This window comes from Lissotriton helveticus, chromosome 1_1 (assembly GCF_964261635.1).
Source record: "Lissotriton helveticus chromosome 1_1, aLisHel1.1, whole genome shotgun sequence".
Lineage (NCBI taxonomy): Eukaryota > Metazoa > Chordata > Amphibia > Caudata > Salamandridae > Lissotriton > Lissotriton helveticus.
Genome location: NC_136057.1, coordinates 637,699,785 through 637,720,996, shown reverse-complemented (window position 1 = coordinate 637,720,996; position 21,212 = coordinate 637,699,785). Strand labels below are relative to the sequence as shown.

The following is a 21,212-nucleotide window of genomic DNA, read 5'->3' as shown; positions in this document are numbered from 1 at the left end:
CATAACAATTGTGATATTTATCGGAGGCTAACATCCTTCTATCCCTCCTGTGCTCCAGATATATTTGGGTGAAATTAGACTCAAATATTTCCAAACACTTAATTTTCCCAAGCATTTTATTTATTTATTTATTTATTCAAAGTTTTATATAGCGCGAACAAGATCCTTACAGATATCAGAGCGCTTCACAATGACAGGGTAGGGGCAGTAGGAATGAACAGAGGTAATGGGAGCAATGTAGTAGTCACTAACATGAAAGGAAAATAATAACATACATAAAACATATCAATATACAGTACGGTAAACAAGTAATATAAGACGGCACAAGTCATTGGTCCCAATACAGAGGTGTTCAGGTACACCTTGGGTGTGTGGAAGGCTTATACCAGTGTTTTAGTATAGAGAGAGCACTGAGTGGGGGCATCGGGAGGGTGAATCAGTGACCCAGCGTGTATCATATATTGGTCGGTAGTAAGAAAGTAGCGTAGTAGTGTCTCCATCAAGTAGAGGTATAGTGCCAAAGGACAAGGTGAGCATTGACACAAGGCAATGCAGAGTCTCTGATCCAGCACCTATAAAGTTCAGGAGATCTTGGCCAGAAGGATGGTTTTCACCTTTTTCTTGAAGTGTGCAGTGGAGGAGATACGCCTGGTTTCAGGAGGGAGCGCATTCCAGATCCTGGGTGCCATTCCTGAGAAGGAGCGCTTGTAAGTTTTCTCTTTCCGGAATCTACGGGGTTTCAGGAGTAGATTTTTTGAGCTTCTATTGGATCTCGAACCTCCTGGTATAGACAACTTTTGAGCGAGGTAGTTGGGTGCATTGTGGTGCACGGCCGCGTGTGTCATGACTGCAATTTTTAGTTGTATTCTGGATTCAAAAGGCAGCCATTTTAGGGACTTTAAGTCTGGGGAAATATGCGAATGTTTTCTTGAGCCGGTAATGAGTCTTGCGGCAGCGTTCAGGGAGGCTCTTAAGGGTGCTGTTGTGGATAGCGGGAGTCCGCTATCCACATGTGCACATAAGCATGTGCTGAATGGTGTTGCTGGTGGTTTATAGACAAGGTCGAGGCAATTACAACTTCAGTAGGCATGCAAAAGAATGATAGGCCACAACAATTGATACATATGCCGCTCTTTTCTGCTCCTGAAAGGAGATTTCCCTAGAAAACACAATTGCAATCATGAAAAATCTGAAGCCAACTCAGTGTATGGGTGATCCTTGCCCAAATATAATTGTAAAATATCATAAGATGTTGGCTCTTTTTGTAAGCAACACTTTAAACGGCTTCTTCAAGGAGAGAACCAGCCAACTGAAAAGAGACCTAGATGATGCTGTTTGTTAAGAAGACAGGATTAGAGGTGTGTGAGACAAAGAACTATCACCCGATCAGAAATATCTCTTGTTGCTGAAAGTCATAGAAAAAGCTGTGACTAGAACATCAGGAGCATGTGGAGTCTAATGGTATCCTTGGATAACAGTGTGGACTTTGTTCAGTTAGAAGAACAGAGATGAATCTGATTGATGCTCAATTGCCCATTTGCATTATAGTTGACTCTGGGGATCCTGCCCTGTTGATGTTGTTGGACTCTACAGCAGCATTTGACAAAGTAACTCTGAAAATGCTCTTTGAAAGACTGGACAAATTAGTCGTGTTTGGACTGTGACAACATTGGTTTCGATCCTTCTTGAATGGAAGTAGATTTAGGGTGGAATCGTGAAGCATATCAGCCAAGATGTGCTGCAGGGATCATGTCTGTCCCCTATGTTGTTTAATATGCTCATGCACTACCCTCAAGAGCTTCTTGCAAAATCGGCGCTTCATTTTTTGATCTACGCAATGGTACTTAGATTGAGATATAGCTCACAAATAACCTTGTAAATACTGCTAAGGAGGGTGGAGTATTTGTGGCAATCCAGAGTTGGAAGAATTGTAGTTGATTGAGCCTGATGCCTCGAAGACAGATTTGCTGGTAATCAGCATCGATCACTGTTTGAACAAGTATAGTGCTACCTAATTCTTCTTCACTGAGGTGGAGGTTAAGGTTAAGAAAAAGGGAAAATCCCCTGTGTTATTTTTATTGAACTGTTGTCAGTGGAGAAACAGGTGAATCATACCATATAGATGTACAACTACCATCTCAACTTGCATAGAAAGACACAACATTGTATGTTCCGAGAATACAGGCCTCCTAGTGCAAGGGCTGTAAGTGGTTCCCAGATTGATTATGGCAACCTGCTACCTACAGACAAACCCCATAAGAAAGTTAATAACTTATAGGTGCTTCAAGTTGGGCTGTGGCTGACCTCTCTGGGAGGGCACATATATCTGATGCTCATAGGGGGTTGAATTGATTTCCTTTCACGGTGTGTCTCATGTTTAAGATGCTTTATCACCCAGAAATTACTTTATGACAGTGCCCCAGAATAGTTGAAATAGCGCCTGATTGGGCACAACCCTGCATGTGAATTAAGATCTGGCCAGTCGACTTTAGAGTTCCCCTCCAGCTGCCCCCTCTGAGGAACAGACTTAAGGCTTTATAATTCCAATAAACATGTTCTCCCACCACCAAAGGTGGTTAGCGCATTGGGTGTTTTGTGCGTTATAAATCCAGCTCTGATTCTGTTACGCCTGGCGGTATTGGGCCAGCAAGCCCAGAGGGAGGGGGCGGGTTTAGGCACTGTCCGGGTCTTAGATGAGCATGTATCACAAGGAAGAGTGGATGACCAGTTTGACTGACAGGCAAGCAGAATGGGCCACATTCTCCCCTTGTACGGAGTACACCGCAGCCAAAGTGAAGTCTAAGGGCCCTTCAAGCCGGTAGGCCCCAGTGCCATTGTGCTGCGAATGCACAAGTGGAGACTTACATGATGACAATGTGTCTCCCTTGTGCCTCAGCAGTGCCTGCCCACCTGACCCTTATATCTTAGTTCCCCCCCACTGAACTAAAGCCGCTGGCCTTACTAGGCGGACACAGCCTACGGTGGTACATGGCACAGCCACAGCTGCTCAGAATTGTTTACTTTGTTTCTTTAAAGGCTGGTGTGTGCTCAGTGGGGTACGTTTCTTTCAAACGCAAAACTCATTTTAAGAGTGTTTGAACAGTGAAATTGCCTGGTTTGTATTTTTTCTCATTTGTGAGCCCGGTTTTCTCTTTTATCTTTCAGCCTTCCCAGGTGGCACGTGCAATCCATTGCCGGTGCCATTAGTGAGTTAATGCATTCAAAGAGTAAACAGAAAGGTATTCAAAGGTTGAAGTAACACCAAAGGAAGGAATACATAACCTGATAAACCAGGCGCACCTCCCGCGCCGCAGAAACCTCCTAATGTATATTTGGCAGTAAACCAACTGCATCTAATTGGATACACATAAAAAAACTAATCTACACACACACACGCACACACACGCACACAGGCATGCACGCACACACACACAAATGCGCAGATTTACTAAACCTAATCTCCACGGTGTTAACGAGTGAGAAAAAATGATACAAAGAGTCCAATGACGCATGAAAGGATAGAAAGGTCAAGGTGAACCTTAAGCCTAAAATAGTTATTTCCTTCATGTGATAATGTAGAAACATGCTTCTAGATTATTCGAAAGCCACCATGCCAATACATGGCCGTGCCAAACCTTCCCTGCCTGTGCAAAATGCCACACCAGTCACACATGAGAACTATGACATTTGTGAACCAGTGAAAACACGTATTATTAGTACCTTTGTGTCCCTAATCTGTCGTTCATCTCGTTGATGGGCTGTACCAAAAAGGTTCAAAACACCGGGTGTTCTCCTTAGGTTCGGTATATGGCAGAATCTATTCCAGCCTTTCAAGATACCAACACAAAAAATATATTCAAGTCCAGTAAATCTGAGGGAACCTCATTACATCGTCAATGGTTTACCGGAAAATATGGCATGGAGCCTGTCTCCCAGGGCCTACGTGGGGCATCTTTGTTCTAACAGTATGCTCCCTCACTTAATAAAAGAGGAATATGCCAAAGACTTACCGTCGGAGAACCGCAATTTCATTCTCAATGCTGCTTTCTTTTCCCTTAAGGGCTTTCTTAGGAATACACTTCACTGCAAATAACTTCCCGCTGGCCCTCTCTTGAGCCAAAACAACTTCGGAAAACGCACCCCTGCAGGAAGAAAAACAATAAATAGCATCAGATGTGTCTATCGGAGAATCAGATTTACAGTCATGGACTGAGACAATCCCTCTCGTATTAAAACATTTTTAAGCTCTCACTACATATTACTTATGATCCATTGAATGCCCATGTTGTAATGTATGTCTCGGTTATGTGTGAAGCCTCCCTGTAAGGATTAAGATTAACATCTGATTGCCTGCTAATTATCCTTTAGTTCATATGGTAATGCAATATTTGGAAGCTAAGGAAATTAAGGAAAGCAACATATTTTTAACATAATACAGATTTTTGGGTTCCGGCACATGTAACTTGTCTACCTTCCAAACAAGCATTTACAATGCAACAATCTCGCCTTTGCAAAAGTTAGAGCTATTGGCATTGTTAATGACAACATTTTTATTTATGTGTTGGTTTTGAAATCAGATAAATAAATGGCATTGTCATTTACAATGCCAATAGCTTAATCTCTCGCAAATGCGAGACCTATTGCATTTGCACACACACACAGAGCCCCACACACACAGAGCCCCCCACACACACACAGAGCCCCCCACACACAGAGCCCCCCCACACACACAGAGCCCCACACACACAGAGCCCCACACACACAGAGCCCCACACACACAGAACACCACACAAAGAGCACTACGCACAGCCCCACACACACACACAGAGCCCCATACACACAGAGCCCCCCCACACACACACAGAGCCCCACACACACAGAGCCCCACACACAGAGCCCCACAAACAGAACACCACACACAGCCCCACACACACAGAGCCCCACACACACACAGCCCCACACACAGATCCCCACACACAGAGCCCCCCCAAACACACACAGAGCCCCCCACACACAGAGCCCCCCCACACACACAGAGCCCCATGCACAAACAGAGCCCCACACACACAGAGCCCCCCCCCACACGCACAGCCACACACACACAGAGAGCCCCCCAACACACACACAGCCCCCCCCACACACAGAGCCCCCCACACACACAGAGCCCCACACACACACACACCGAGCCCCACACACACACAGAGCCACACACACACACAGAACCACACACACACACACACAGAGCCACACACACCTGTTCAGACGCTTTTTGTGTTAAAAAAACACAATTTTCTTTTTCCATGAGAGTGGTATTTCTAGCTGTGCACCAATATTCGGCTTCGAATGAGCATTGAAAGGAAGTTCGACACCATTTCATGTGCTCTTTTGAACGTGTTTCTATACATTTTAAGAGACAGAAGCGCCGAAAAGGGGCTGCTGCTCAAATACCACTTTGGTTCAGAGGTTCACGTTTAACAAATTGAAATCAAACGGCGTCTTGCCGATAATTAGCTATTTTCTGTCTTTGATGCCTTAATTACCCACATTATAGCTAAGAAAGGGAAAGAATTGAAAGAAACATGGGAATAAAATCATAACTGTTTTTTTTAGTTTTCTGTTGCTGAAGGGTGACTACCTAATTATGTTGTTGGGTGGCGAGTTGGACGCCAGGCTGACGGGCTTCCCGCTCCCCACAGGCCCCTCTCGGCACAGCGCCGCTGTACTCACCGGTGTCCAGCCGCACGACCTGAGGCAGCCGGTAGGAGCTGATAAGCTGGTCTAGGGGCAGAGAGGCTGAACTCCAGCGCACCTCCTTGAGCGGGGGCACGGTGGTGGCCTCCACGCTCCTGGGCTGCGGTCGGCAGAGAGGTGGCCGGAGTGCAGGGGCAGGAGTGAGACATCGAGAGAGCCCGGAGCCTGCCGCGCGGTGGTGATAAAGTGCCGGCCTGGCCTGCTCTGCCCCGAGCCTCCTCCGGGACATGGACTGCGTCAGGCGGCCTCCATGGCTGCGCAGTTAGGTTAGTGGGGGGACTGGTGGCTGCCTGTTTCTTTTAACACATTATTGTGAGAAATCGACCCTCGTGTGGCTGATTGCAAAAAGGAAACATTTTACTGAAATATATCCTCGTGTGGCTGCTTGCAAAAAGGGAAGCATTTCTCTGTCAACGATCTGTGAGAGCTGTTCTCCCATGTTGAAGAGACTGCAATCAATGGGGCCGGGGGCAGTCCGTGACCCCCACACTCCCCCCGTCCCACCGAGTGGCGATGCCCGCTTGGAAGTCTGCCCCAGCTGCTCGCCTCTAATCCGTGTGGACACGCCTTTGGGCTCAGGACCTGTGCGTCATGCAGAGGGAGCTACCAACCGGGGGACACATTAGGCTCAGGCGGCCTCTTTCCCGCACAGCCGCGGCCAGGGCCTTCGGACAGAACGGGATGTCTGGGGGTCGACAGCCGATCCACATGGCTTTTGAACCCGCCCCGCACCCCCCCTACGCTTTCAGGCTGCTTGGAAGGGTGGGGGTATTTTGCAGGCGCAATACGGCAAGGAGAGGGGTCACACGAGCACCTGGGCCCTCCACAGCGCGCCTCCAAGCAGCTCTGCAATCCTGTTCACTTCAGATAAATAGCAATATATTACACTTGTTCAAAACAGGCCTCAGTCCCCCTAGCCCTCACTCCTACCACCACAATTCCGTGGCTGCGTATTGCACTGTGCCAGTCCCTTCAAAAAGCAAACTACGCGGGCCGCTCCGGATCGACGCCACTAGCCTGGGGGGGGGAGGGATGGAGGGGGGAGGGTAAGCCCAGCGACGCGGACGCATTCCTGCTACCACAAACACTGCGAGGGAAGTGATATGGAGGGGGGAGTAGCAGGGTTTCTCTATGCAGTTACCCTCTGTTTCTGCTGCCCGTGTATCCCCATAGACTAGACTACATACAAGAAGCGGTTTCAGAAATGAGGCAGCATTGCGGGCACCGGCGGCCACAGCTGGGGGGAGGCTTTTCCTTATCCTGGCGTCGCGTCTGTGGCCGCGGCAGGCATGATGCGAGTTTTCTTTAAGTCCCCCCTTTTCAGACTGGAGGGCGTGTTTTTGACCGTTGTTTGTAAAGAATGTAAAGAATGTAAGAAAGAAAGTCAAAACACGCCCCCCAATCTGAAAAGGACGGGGCTTAGATCGAAAGAAGAACGTCACTAGGACCTCTTCTCCAATGGCTGGCCACCGTTTAGGAGGCCAACCAATGGAGAAGAGGGGCAGGGCTTAACCTCGCTAGTGATGTTCTCTATACCCCATTACGTCTCGCCAGTGAGACTGCGCATGGGCGCAGTCTTTCGCAGGCGGAGACCTAAAAAGTGCCCAGTTTAAAATGCCACCAAGGTGAATGCCTGCTTGTGCCCCGGGGGGCCGGTGGAGTGCATGTCATGTGCCTCGGGGGCACTAGGTAGTGGGTACTTTGTTGGGAGCCTGAGAAAGAATAAAAGGCACGTCGGAGATCACAGTGTGCTGGACCCACGGTTCTTGGGCAGCGCTGTAATATTAAAGCAAGGGTGTAACTCTTGTTTTAATTTTTTTCCCTGATTGTTGCTTGAGATGCTTAAGAGAAGTTCCACCAACGGAAGAGCATCAAATAGAATGCTAACAACCAATAGAATTAAAGAAAACTAAAGTGACAAGCACAAGGACCAATAAGAGTAAGGCGGGATGCAAGTCCCTTTTAAAATATATTTAATACAATAGATTTCACAAGCACAGCGCAAGTGCTGTGCAGGCTAAACCTAAAAACCACATGAGAATTGGGTAGGGACTAAAGGCACTAGTATAGCCGGGCACCACCCTGATCCCCTCCTGAGGCCCTGTGGAAGTCCCTCCTTCCCTGTCACCCTTCCTGCCCAGCATAGGCCCCCATCTCACATTTAACATCTGCTTATAGAAGATTGTAAATGTGGGCTAAATTATCCAAGGACTACGCATGCTGGAAAAAGCCAGGTAAATCTGAGGCCTCTTGTTATTCCCTATTTTGGGGTCTATGCACTGGAAAAGGCGGGGATTTTGGTGCTGGAACTGCAGCCTTGCTAAGTGTGGTATGTGTACACATTTCTAAACTGTTAGGATCGCAGTTCCTCATATATCGACTTTTGAACTAAGTGAAAGCCATAAAAACAAAAGGCAACATTTTTAAAAACTTGCTTTGGAATCATTAGCTACACGTAATGAATTAGGGCCCTCTATGAAGGGTGCAAAATAAGACATATCCACATATGTGCATCTGGAAATAAAAAGGACCAACTGAAATCTGTTGTCAGTTGAGCGGAGCCAGACATAACAGATCCATCAGACTACTTGGCTTGTCCTTTGGCTTCGGGGATCAGGAAGGCAGCAACAGGAGCACGTAGACAGGGCAGGGTTTGCTCTGTGGGTTTTCACTCCTATGTCCTTCTTTGGTTTCCTCAGCCCTTCAGCAGCAAGTAGGAGGTTGTTGAAGGACTAAGAGTGGCACAATGGGTCACACCTGTGATGTCTTTCAAGGTCAGGGGCACATGACATGATGTCACTTCATTACCCATGGCATTTTAGTGAATCCAGAGAAAAAAGGTAAGTCATAACCCCAACAGTGGTTTGGGTAAAAATATTGTTTTTGTTTACAGTTTTATGTCCCCCGGCACCACGGGAATTCTGTACGGACCCTAAAAACAGTATTTGATTATGATGAGACAATATCATGGAAAGGCTATGGGATCACACATCACATTTACGGTGGACGGTTTCAAGGTTCAACCAATCAGTGAACAGCTATTTCAACAGTGTCAAAAACGCATACTAAATCTCAAAACAAACATCATTAGAGAGGGTAAGGAGAACCCACTACACAGTCCATTGTATTGCTAGGAAGAGTCAAAAGAGTGCACACATTTCAGTGCCCAGTCACCCCTCTTACTGTAATGGTAGCACAGGCACATTTATTGACTACAACACACCTACAGAAGAAGTTTCATATCCAAAGATTAAGGAAAGCAGACCTTCATTCCCTATAACTCAACAAAAAACAATTACTAGACAAGAAAAAAAGTGTATACAAGATTGTACAGAAACAGGCAAAGGGAGCATTCATGTTTTTGGATTCATGCTTTTAGGAAAGCTTAGCATGGTAGTCAAAAGACCAACCCTTAAAAAAGTAATACGATTATGGTTATACTATGGTTAAGTCCTGCACACGTATGAATGAGACCGCAAAGGGCATTGATCTGGGAGGAACCCCCTGAGAGAAGGTTTCATGAGTTTAACACGTTCCAGGTGGGGTTTGTTTGAAGAAATGCCTTACTATTTCTAATATACCAGATTGGCTAGCAACGATCCTCCTGAAGTTGTGACCACTCAGTATATTTTAGATATAATCATACCAAGGCATGCATCGAATTGCACCCAGTTTCAGGATATCTGCTAGGTAAATGTAGACCAAGAGGCATTATATGTTTTAAGGATAGATGGGGCATAAACAACCTTATGATCACTAGAAAAGCTCACAATTATCCAATTTGTTTTGAGAGACTTGGTACAATTAATCTCAGTGGACTGTGTCCTACTCAATCTGGATTCAAAGACTACGCCCAAATAACAAATTAATTCACCCTCTACAGATGCCCGATAATCTTTAATTTTTTTACCCTCAAGGAATACATGATATCAAAACTTGGCTAACAACCTTGGCAGCCTAAAAGGTATCAGGGAAATAAGAACAGCATCCTCCACCGAGAGTAGTGAAGGTAATGATCGACTGATATCCCCACAAGAAATCTGAAACAATATTGGAAATTATTTATCTGATCTTTTGATGTATTGGTTGAATAAAAGAGAGCCCAGACGCACACCTGTTGAACAACCATAACAGAACTGAAAAGCGCATTCAAATCACAGAATCAAAACCATATTGCATGGTGGCATATATATGATTGTGAGCCTTTTATAGCATAACCGCAATATCAGAGTCCACTTCAGAACAAGCAGAGAACCCCATGGCTTGAAATCGACCATAACTTTAAAATCATAGGTAGGGTCTATGATGCTAGATACACATCACGCTGTTTGAAGGGCAATATATATGCCCATCTGAGCAATAGTAGTGGGGCCCGAATTTCCCAACATGCTGATATAGTCGAATCAAATAAAAGAAAACACCATCACCAACATAGTTGCTCTAGTATTTAACAACAACATTTGGCAATGCCAATAGGTCTGGCTTTTAAAGCATGTTGTATGGTAATATGAAGCACGAGAAATAGATAAAATGGGAATAAATAGGTATTTGTGTGGAAGCAAAGAACGGTAGAATGATATTTGTGTAGGTTAAAAGGTGAGGTGACAGTTGTACTGTTGAGCCAGACCCAAAAATCCATTTAAGTTAATGACTGTCCTCCTTTCATCTGCACTGCCGTAATAGATAGTGGCACAGCATTCCACATTTTAGTGGCCAAATGAGAGAAGGATCGGCCTCCCACAGTGGCGTACTAGGCACTCAGCCGCCCGTGGCGGTCCCTATCTTTGCCGCTCGCAACCGTGCCAAAGATGGGGCGGCGTTGGTGAATAATTTGGCGTTTGCTGCCCCTGCGGCAAACCCATGTAAGAGCGGGGGAGTGGAGGAGCCCCTGCCCCAAAAGCTCATGCCGCCCTGGGTGGACCGCCGCCTCCACCCTCCACCCACCCCCTTTGCTATGCCACTGGCCTCCCAAACGGTTGTACAGAATTAGGAGAACCATAAGCAACAACTGATCGGAACATCTTAATGATCTTGAAGGAATATAGTGTTGAATTATCATTCTAAGATAAACAGGTCCTTTGTTATGAAAGGCACAGAATATTAGCAGCAAGCATTTATAAGAAATACGCTTTCAAACCGTTAGGAGGTGAAACTTCCTTAGGTGTGCTAAGATAGGGTCTCATATATAAATATTGAGTAGCAGCTGAGCAGCCTGGAAGTCATAGATAGAAATGTTTGCATAATTAAGTTGGGAGGTGTACTACTGTTTTTCTGGTGCAATTGGGGGACCAGGCTCAAGAACTTCTTTCAGCTTTCTAAAATAGAAAATCAGGTACCAGAGACAGCTTTCACCTCTGGGGCGAATGAGAGTTCCTTATCAAATCTGATTCTCCAGATTCCTGGCCTACAACTCTGGAGAAGGAAGAGCACCCACTTCCAGAGACCACCAGGCATTAGACCTAAGGGTGGGGCAGGAGTGGAAAAGTATAACTTCCGTTTTAGCAGCATTCAGCTTTAAGCAACTCTGCTTCATTTAATCTGCTAATCGCAACAGGCAGAATTAAAAGACTGTTGTACTTTACCATTATCCTCTGGAAAAGACAGGAGAAACTGAGCATCGTCTGTATAGGACACCATCGCAAACCCCAAAGGTTGGATAATATCTGCCAGTAAACCACATTAAAACAAGCACTGGCATAGCCAATAGGTCTCGTCTTTGGGACCTTTTAAATGTTTAGCCATGCAACAGTTGATGGTGTTGCACCAAGGATATTGTGCTGTATAACTAAATACTTATACGGTCCTAAAAGCGAGACCTATTGGCTATGCCAAGGTTTGTTTTAAAGTTGGAATTACAGGCATTTCAGACTGCTTGCCATCTGACCTCTGACCTTTTTCCTGGTACTGCCGGCAGGAGCAGCGCTAGGTTTCCACAGAGCCACCACAAATCCCTCATTAATGCATAACTGGCAACCTCTTGATTCAACAAGCGCTGAAAGACATGCGCGGCCCTGTGGCAGCGAAAGTTAAAGCTACCCGCAGTGTTTACCTTACGGGAACGAGCTGCTGCGGGTGCGATAATTGCAAACAGATGGTGCCTCTACTTGCTCCCGCAAAGTAAACGCCGTACATGCACGAGGGCTCATTGGAAACAATGCAGTACATGCACGAATTTCCCAAAAATTACGGAGTGATAATAAAAGGTCACTCCAAAGCAGCACTTGCGCGCTGCGTAGGAGAGACCTAAAGAGTGGGGCTGACAGCAGACCCGTGAGGAACATCAAATGGAGGATACTTAGATGAAGCTCCAATAACGTTGATTCAGTACTATTACAAGGTCTGAAACTAAACTGCGAATCATGAAGAAGATTATTATAATCTAGAAAATGGCTGAGCTGGCAATTCATATCTTTTTCCAGTATATTAGAAAGAGCCGGGAGCAGGGAAATACACCTACGGTTGTAATAGACCTTTGGATCGACAGGTGGCTTTCTTAGGAGGGGTAGTAAGTGAGGATGTTTCCAGGTCTTAGGAACCATCGCCTGAAAAAGATAGTTGTTCAACAAGACAATAATTAAAGGATTGATAATATGCCCAACATTAGATAGAATACCCAGGGGGACATGGATCTGAGGGACAACCAGAATGCAATTTGAGATGGCTAGTGCCGAGTCACTTAATGAAAAGAAATGAAGAGAGGTTACCGAAGGGCCAGAAAGACACAATGGGTAGGCATGGCTCACTGATTGGAGCAGGAGAGTCCACCACCTGAAACTTATCTTAAATGTTTTCGTTTTTTTCCTGAAAAAAAAAGTGAGAGATTCTAGCAAAGTTCCTTCAAGGCAAGAATAGTCTGAGATCAGGCTTTAGGGGACAAAAATGAATTATTAATTAAAAAAATATATTTTGGCATATTTGAAGCTGCTGTGATTAGCAAAATATTCAGAACGAGACTTACGGATAGCCTCATGGCAATCTCATTGGCCCTGTAATCCTTGCTGCACTGCCGCTGTAGTTGCTTACAACTGGATTTAATATAAACAAGTGCTGGGGTAAAACAACGGGAAGAAAGGCGAGATCTGGCTGTAGATTTACTACTAAGCAGAGCAAACACATCTATCACTGAGCTCAGCCAATTACTAAAGGAAAAGGGGCGTGTCCCAAAGCATCACACAGTTGCAGAACATGACTGGAAAGGTTGGATGCCAAATTGAATTCATTTATTTTATACCAACGTCGAGAGTTGTGCAGGATGGGAGTCGAGGAGGTAGACTTGCCTGGAAGGGTAAATTCCAAAGGAAAGAGAATATGATCAGACCATGTTAGAGGCATTGGAGTGTCTGTATGAAGGTCGGGCAAACTTGTAAACATTAAATCCAGTGGGTGTCCAGTGTCATGAGTGGGACCACAAACTTTCTGCATCAAATTCAGGGAGGCAATTGCCTCAATGATCTCAGACTGACTAAGTCCAACATGACATGAATGTTAAGATAACTGTTCTTTATTTTATTTCTTATTTATCCTTGAGTATGCTGCAGATATATTTTAATTTTCTTTTGCACGCTGTAGGTTCTTTAATCTTCTTTTGCACGCAGTAGGTTCTTTGAAGATGTCCAAAAGTCGCCAAAATGTTGTATATAAAAGATGTTCTTGAGTCATAATATATTTCATGTAGTTTTATTCATAGATAGTTACAGGTCCAGTTCTTAAGATAATTAATAAGAGACCCCACCAGGAGTGACCTCCTTGTCACTCAGCCTGCCTCCAACTGTCAGTAGGCTTAGGCATTCATTACAACATTCTATGATGTCACCTGGTAAACATACAGTGACATCAAGAGAGTATCAAGGAAATGCAAACCTGGGGAAAAGAGACAAAGTCCATGTACAACAATAACCCTTCACAGTAAAATTGGCAAATTAAAGGCTACGTAATGCAATTTAATCTAAGAGCAAATTAAAAAAAATTCTTAGTCAGCATAGGGAGGAGGTTTATATATGAATGCACCTGAAAAATAAAACATTAGTTGTTAAAGTTTAAGACAAAAAAATTATGCTCTCGTAGAGAGAGGATTACAGAGGTGTGAAGGATTAGCATATCTACACCGAGCAAAAACTAATTGCAATGCCACCCCCTTTCCTATTCGGTCTGTCAAGGTACTGAATACCAAAATTGGGGACTACCGCTAAAGCAATGTCTGGGTGAGAAGTGCCCGAAAGCAGGAAAAACAATATCCCAATTATTAGAAAAGACCAAATCATGGATATTTAATGCATGATATGGGAGAGACCGTACATTGGTTAAACAAGCCTTAAACGTTTACTCAGGAAGCTCAGCGGAGCAAACCGTATTGTATACCACCGGTAAGTAATTCCTTCCTGGGGAGAAGAAAGCAGATTCATTCGAGAACTGCATAGCAGTCGGGAAATGGGTCCACAGAGAGAGATAACTTTTAGGGGATGATTACAGGGTTGAATTGTATTTAAAGCTTTCAATTGACTAGAATTATAAATTACTTTACCACTAGCTGGAGGCCAGATGGTGAAACCACTCCATTGCTGGAGCTGGCCGCTGACGGACGTGGACCAGCACAGATCAGATGGGCTTGGCTTTGACATGCCCAAGGCATGCCAGTGGCACGCTTGGTGGTCGCATCCACAACAGTATGCAGATTAAATAGGCTGCAAATGGAAAGAGGCCCACCCAGTCAAAAAACTAGAACGCTACAACCACAAAATGGCTGCTCAGAAATGTCTCAACCAGCAAAACATAAACAGTGAAGAGTAACTGCTACCCATGTACCCCGGGTGGCATCAAGAGGCCGCAAAAATCAGTTAGAATCTCATTAAAATTCCAATTCGTCATAACACAACCGTTTTTAAAATTACAGGATCATTTAACAAACCTAGCACACAGCTTCACTGTCGCTGTGCATGCGTGGAAGTGTGAAAATTAAATGGGCTGCGAAGGGCAAAGCGGCTCCTCCCACTCTAAAAACAAGGGTGCCACAATCATAAAATGGCAGCTCAAAAATGCCCCAACCAACAAAAAATAAGCAGTGAAGCGGTCCTGCTACCTGTTTCCCCCTGTGACAACAAGAGTCCCCAAAAATTAAAAGTTAAAATCTTGTTAAAATTCCAATTCGTAAGAAGATCACCGTTTTTAAAATTACAGGATAAGTTGACAAACCGATCACAAACTTTGCAAGATAAATCAAGAGCTACCCAAAGAAATAAATCCCCGGATGTATGACCTCTTTAGAGTTTGCCTTGATATCAAAAGGTAAACAACAAATCAAATGAGAGGAATTGATGGCCCATGATTCTTGTAGGCTGACTGTAAAGTATTTTGAAATTAATTCCGGCCAATCAAAAGCAGAAATTATGTCTCAGTTCCTATCACAACCCATAATAGATGAGTCAGGGAATGTAGAAGAGTCTCAATGATGTTGGAAGTGTTAAGAGTGCTACTGCCAATACTAGAAACACTGCCATTTATTCATAAAGGAGAATCACAACCCAAATTATCAGAGAGCTGAAGGTGTGACTCCTGGGTATTGAATGAACAATATTGAAGGCACAGGATTTCAAGGACAGAACATCGAGAAAAAAATATTGACTGGCAAGTAAGTTTAGATTTTCACTTCCTAACTCTATACCTAATTCCAAATATATGTATCCATGGCTTTCATGTATCTTCAAAGTATGTAGATGTGGAGTTAGGAAGAGTAAATCCATATTTCCCTAACTGTACTTATCTTTTGGAATTTTGTTCCATGATATTAGTAAGCCACAATTTTGTTGTTGTCGATATTCAGTAGTACAATCAGTGCTGAACATTAGTCAAGATAGAAATAAAGTGGCTATGAGGAATTGGGATTCCAAAGCCAAATTGTGTGTGTAATAGATTTACTTTGTAACTGTGTGCAATCTATTGAACATGGGTAGGGTTCACTGTCCCAAACACTTGTAGACAATCATAGAAAGAATGCTAATGCCATAATATCAACAGGCTAATCACCTTTTACGACAAAAGTCATCAAGAAAATGGCTTCACCCATAACAAAGTTGTGATTTTCGTGGCAGGACTTACTTTTCGTTTGACATATAGTGAGTTAATCTTTAACAGCAGACAAAATCAAATAGTTTAGTTTAGTTTAGCTTAGCCATTTATAGAGCGCATGGTTACACCACCGGTGTGTCCCAGCGCTGGAACAGGCACTCTGAAGGGTATGGAACAGCCTTATTTGCATATCACAGCTGGTCACTCTCTCTGGTCAGCATGCTAAATTTAGTATACTGATAGGAATAACCATGTCTTCAGTTGTTTGCGAAATTTAGTTTCGCATGGTTCTGTTCTTAGGGCCATTGGTAGAGTGTTCCATGCTTTTGCTGCAAGGTATCTGAAGGAGCGTGCCCCCAATCTGGCTTTAGATATTCTCGGTACAGTCACCAGTGCCCAACCCATGGATCTTAGGTTTCAGCATGGTGTGTACTGTGTTAACAGTGGTTGTAGATACTGTGGGCCTTTTTTTGATAGAATACGGAGACAGTGGCACATTGCCTTGAACACGATTCTCTTCTCCACTGGTAGCCAGTGCAATTCTGTCAGGGCTTTCTTTGCGGAGGCTCTTCTCAGGAGGCTTAGTACCAAGTGGGCCGCCGCATTTTGCACCGTCTGTAATTTGGATAGCCCTTTTTTTGTGGCACCTAGGTATAGCACCTTGCCGTAGTCCAACTGGCTTTCCTAGCACTAGGTGGCAGGAGATCAAGAATCTTTCTCAGAATTTTCATGGTCCCATAGCATTTGCCCACTACTTTCCGAATCTGGCTGTCGAATGCCAGTTCAGAGACAAACCATACTCCAAGATTTTTTACTTCTGATTTTGGTGTAGGTAATTGGCCCAATGTCTCAGGCCACCAGGCTGATGACCAAATGGCTGGGGCCTTGCCCACAATCATCACCTCCGTCTTATTCCCATTGAGTTTAAGGCAGTGGTTAGACATCCAAGCTGCCTCCTCTTCCAGACACTTGGAGAATCGGATTGCTGCCTGTTCCCTGTCTTGAGACTGCATCACAATTAGCTGTGTGTCATCGGCGTATGACACAATGGACACCTTATGCTCTTCCACTCGCTCCGCCAGTGGTCCCATGTATAGATTAAATAGAGTTGGGCTCAGAATCCATACCTGTGGGACAGCCTGGAACAGGGGATGCTCTTAGATAGGCAAGACTGTTGTGCGACTTGGAAGCTCTGCGCGGATAGAAAGGATGTCATCCAGCGCAGTCCATTTCCCCTAACCCCACATGCCTCTAACCTATGGAGGAGCAGCCTTTGGGAAAAGAGGTCCAATAGGATCAGTGCAACCGTCTGTCCTTCGTCAGCGTATTTCCTCATTGTTTTTTGTTGCCAGGAGTAGTGCTGACTCCGTGTGCAGCTCTAAATTCTGATTGGGAGGGGTGCAATAGGTCATTCTTGTTAATATGATCTACTAATTGTTTATTAGTTACTTTATCAGTGATCTTAGCTGTAAATGGTAACAGTGAAATGGGGCACAGTTTCTCCAAAACTGCTTGATCTATAGATGGTTTCTTTTTGGGTGGCCGAACTATAGCTTGTTTCCATTTAACGGGGACCTCTCCTGTTTGAAAGAAGCATGTGATGAGTTCAGAGATATATGGCATAATGAGGTCCGCTCCCTGCATTAGTATCTCCGGGCGGGCAGGGTCCAATGGGGAGCCTGATTTAATCCCTTTTGTTGTAGCTTTAAGTTCTTCTACATCCTGAATCTTAAATTCGTCAAGGGTCTCACCTGCAAATGTGATATCACGTCTGCCTGTTGTGCTTATCCTTGCAGCGCTTCCACTGGGAAAGTGTCATATATTTTTGTCACTTTGTTTGTGAAGAAATCTGCTATTTTATTGCAGCTCTCTACAGAAGCGGCTGCCTCATTATTGTTTTCGTGTGCTTTGAAGGACTTCAGTATTGAGAACATTTCTTTGGAGGAGTTACTGGCCCTTTCAATCATTTCCATGTAAAAGTCACGTCTTATTTTCTTAATTAAGGCATGGTATTTTTTTTAATTCCTTTTTATAGTTCTCTTTGGCCATACTACAGCAGTCTTTATGCCATGCACATTCGAATACATGTGATTCCTCCTTTGGCTCACAGCCTGGGGCTTTTTCAAGGATTTTATGGATGTTTATAATCAATATGTAATACTTTTAGAGACATACAAATACACAGGTTTGAGATACATTTTCTCATGCTTACGGAGGTTACACATGGTATATTGAGGTGAACAGCACTCTGGGGCAGCACAATACATGTGACTGGAAAATTATAGAACAGAAGCTCGTGTGCACGTCAACATGTGCAAGCAAACACAACACAACACAAACCCATTAAAGATGGTAATGAACATGGACCACCTAAAGTCAAGGCCTTTAGAGAAAGAATCTGTTTATTTACAGAACCCACATCCTTTTTTGTAAAAAAGAGGCTTCAATAGATGAAACATTTAATATTGTCTTTTTTATCTTGACCAAGCCCTGGTAACAATGACACCTTACGTTTCGTCATCTAAGTGAAGAGAACTACAGAGGCACCAGAAGACACCTGAATCCTGGTTAAAAGGCAGAAGCCCATCCCAGACTCCTTCAAACACTGACAAGCCTGCCGGTATGGCCAGGCTGCGCCCATTCCCAGGAAAAACTCTATATAAAATGCCCCCCCCCCCCTCCCAGCTGGAATTAGAATGGGAGCTGAGTGCTTATAAGTCCAGGTTCCTCTGGAATATGTTCTCCCTACATAAGCTAGTTAAGAGAGAATGGGTGTGAAGCGGCTGCACATGGTTCTCAGAAGGGAGCACAACACTTTATCTTGCTCAGTGGGTGTGGGGAGGAATTTTAGAATCTGAGAAGAGTGCTTACAAGTTCAAAGTCTTCCGAGACCATTAGTCCCTACAGAGGATTCAGAGTACTCCATTTTCAAGACCCAGAGGCTTGTCCCTCATGCTTAACCACTCCTTTGTAAAGCAGTAGTGCCACCCATGCAGATCCACAGACTGAAAATGACTTTGTAGAATCTATTCAATCCAAACTGGCTGCCTGTGGTGCCTGGGAAATATGTCATGCTTTTGTATGTTTCCTAACCGTACTCGCATGCAAATGGTCAGGAAAACCTCCAATGGCGGTAGGGAGCAAAAGGGCACGTAGAGTTTATTTTGTATTTCTGAAAAATACTAGGTGTCAATGTGAGGGAAATGTACACATTTTTCTCATTCTTTGATTTCTCCCACCCAATGTTTTTAAGCACTATTTGTGCATAGCAAAATTAAGGTCCCCAGCTTTTACCCTCTTATTTCAGGGCATCCAGAAAGAGAAATAGCTATTGGTACAAAGTTAGAGACAACTTTGTAGGATTCTCAGAATAGTATGAACCTTCAGGTTGGCCCACTGTCCTATGATATGATAGAAAGCAAGTGGAGTAGCAATTTCCTAGATTTGAAAGTCACAAATGAGACCTTGTCCTCAGATACTTCTCCCATCTTCCAGAATACTAGTATCTCAGGATCTAGCAAGTCAACTCCTCTTGGGACACAGCATTAATGGACTATATTCCCAGTTTTCCTCTGCTCGTGAACTACAGTTGTAAAGGGATCATACTGACACTGGTTGGCTGTGGTGAATGGTGAGTAATGGACAGCAACACACACCTACCCAAGGAATCCTTGGAACTACTTGCATAGCTTTCTTGGAGAATAGTTTATGGGATTTCCTGTCATACTAAGATCCTAGAACAGTTATCAACTTGGAAATGGTCTCTGAGTAAAGAGGTGATGCTCTCCACTTCATTTGAATCTGGTCCTCTATTTACCAGGGAAAAAATATCAGGCTGTGAACATGTTCTCTGTACTCGAGGATTTCACAATGAACTTCAGGAACACTACTTTCCACGAGTTCTCACAAGCCTCAATATGTAACTGATGAGCCCTTCTGAATAGATAAATGTAATGCATAGGTCTGTTTGCTGATTGTGTTCTCTATTTCTCTCCATAGGATTTTTTTTAAACTCTTATAGAAACCTCCTCCCTTAATTTTCACCATTTGATTTGGCCCTCTCTGCGGGGTCACACCCATACTTCTTGCCTTCACCTATTCTGGTTTCTAAATTAAGTTTTGGTGGCATTAGGAGTGTGTGCACTTCACCAGTGCTAGCCAGTGATAACATCCTTGTGGTCTTACCATAAAACATGGTAAAATTGGCAAATGCCTGATTGGCACATTTAATTTACTTGTAAGTTCCTAGTAAAGTGGAACTACATGTACCCATGGCCTGTAAATTAAATGCTAATAGTGGACGTGCAGCACTCTTTGTGCCACCCACTAAAGTAGCCTAATACAATTTGTCTCAGGCCTGCCATTGCAGCCTAAAGGGCAATTTTAAACTGCCCTTTTGACCTAGCAAAATAAACCTGTCACCAGGCCTAACCCTTCCATTTTAATATACATAAGTCAACCCTGAAATAGGCCCTAAGTAGCCTATAGGGAAAGGTACATTGTATTAAAAAAAGGTGTGTATTGTTTGAAGATTTACATGTCTTTGTAGTGAAAAACTCCAAAACAAGTTTTTCACTACTGTAAGGTCTGCCTCTGCCATGGAATAACATTAGGTTACCTTATTGCATGATAAGAGCTAACATTCGATTGGGAGCAGGTAGAAATTTCATGTTTAGACTCAAATGAATTATAATTTAAAATCCTCTTTAATGGTAATGTCAGATCTTAAGGAACAATTCTGAAAATGTCACTTTCAGAAAGCTGGCATTTTCCTGCCCTAACCCTTTTTGTGCCTCTGTCAGAGAACCGGGTCACATGGCTGTGAATGGCCAAGCTGTAGGGCTTTGTGTATTCCTCCCAGGTAGTAAGACAAAGGGGACTAGGGGTTGGCAGGATGGGACATCCTACCTGGATTGCTGGGGTGTGCTGTTCCCTATCCCACTTACATTTCAAAGTGGTACCTTCAGTACACACACAGAATAACCTGGCACTCGTCTTTTGTCAACCCAGACTTCTTAGAACCTTGAGAGCGGAAGGAATAAACTTTCCAAAACCAGATATTTGGGTAACCTAAAAGATTGCCCCACTCAAAGGCTGGTACCAGGTATAAATATTGGACCCTCACAGCAACTCTTCAGTACATTCCTGGAACTGCAGTTATTACAGAAGAAGGATGGCTTTGTTCTCCAGAGGACTGCCCTGCTGCTTGAGGCCTGCCGTGTTCCCCAGAAGACTGCCCTACTGCTTGAGGCCTGCCTTGTCCTAACCATTTGTGTGCCTCTGCCAGTGTCCTGGGTCACCTTGTGATGAATGCCTTAACTGTTTGACTTTGTGTATTCCTGCCAGACAGTAAGACAAAGGGCCATCCTGCCTGCATTGCATGAGTGAAGTGTTCTATG

At 44.2% G+C, this 21,212-nt stretch overlaps 1 protein-coding gene across 1 annotated transcript in view; it reads right to left on the bottom strand.

Moving 5' to 3' along the window:
- The window catches only part of CAMK1D (calcium/calmodulin dependent protein kinase ID), a 1,511,583-nt gene that overhangs the window by 983,530 nt on the left and 506,841 nt on the right, over window positions 1-21,212 (bottom strand). The window contains exon 2 of the mRNA XM_078674169.1: window positions 4,011-4,142. Coding sequence (XP_078530295.1) covers window positions 4,011-4,142 — 132 coding nt within the window. The remainder of the gene's footprint in view (window positions 1-4,010; window positions 4,143-21,212) is intronic.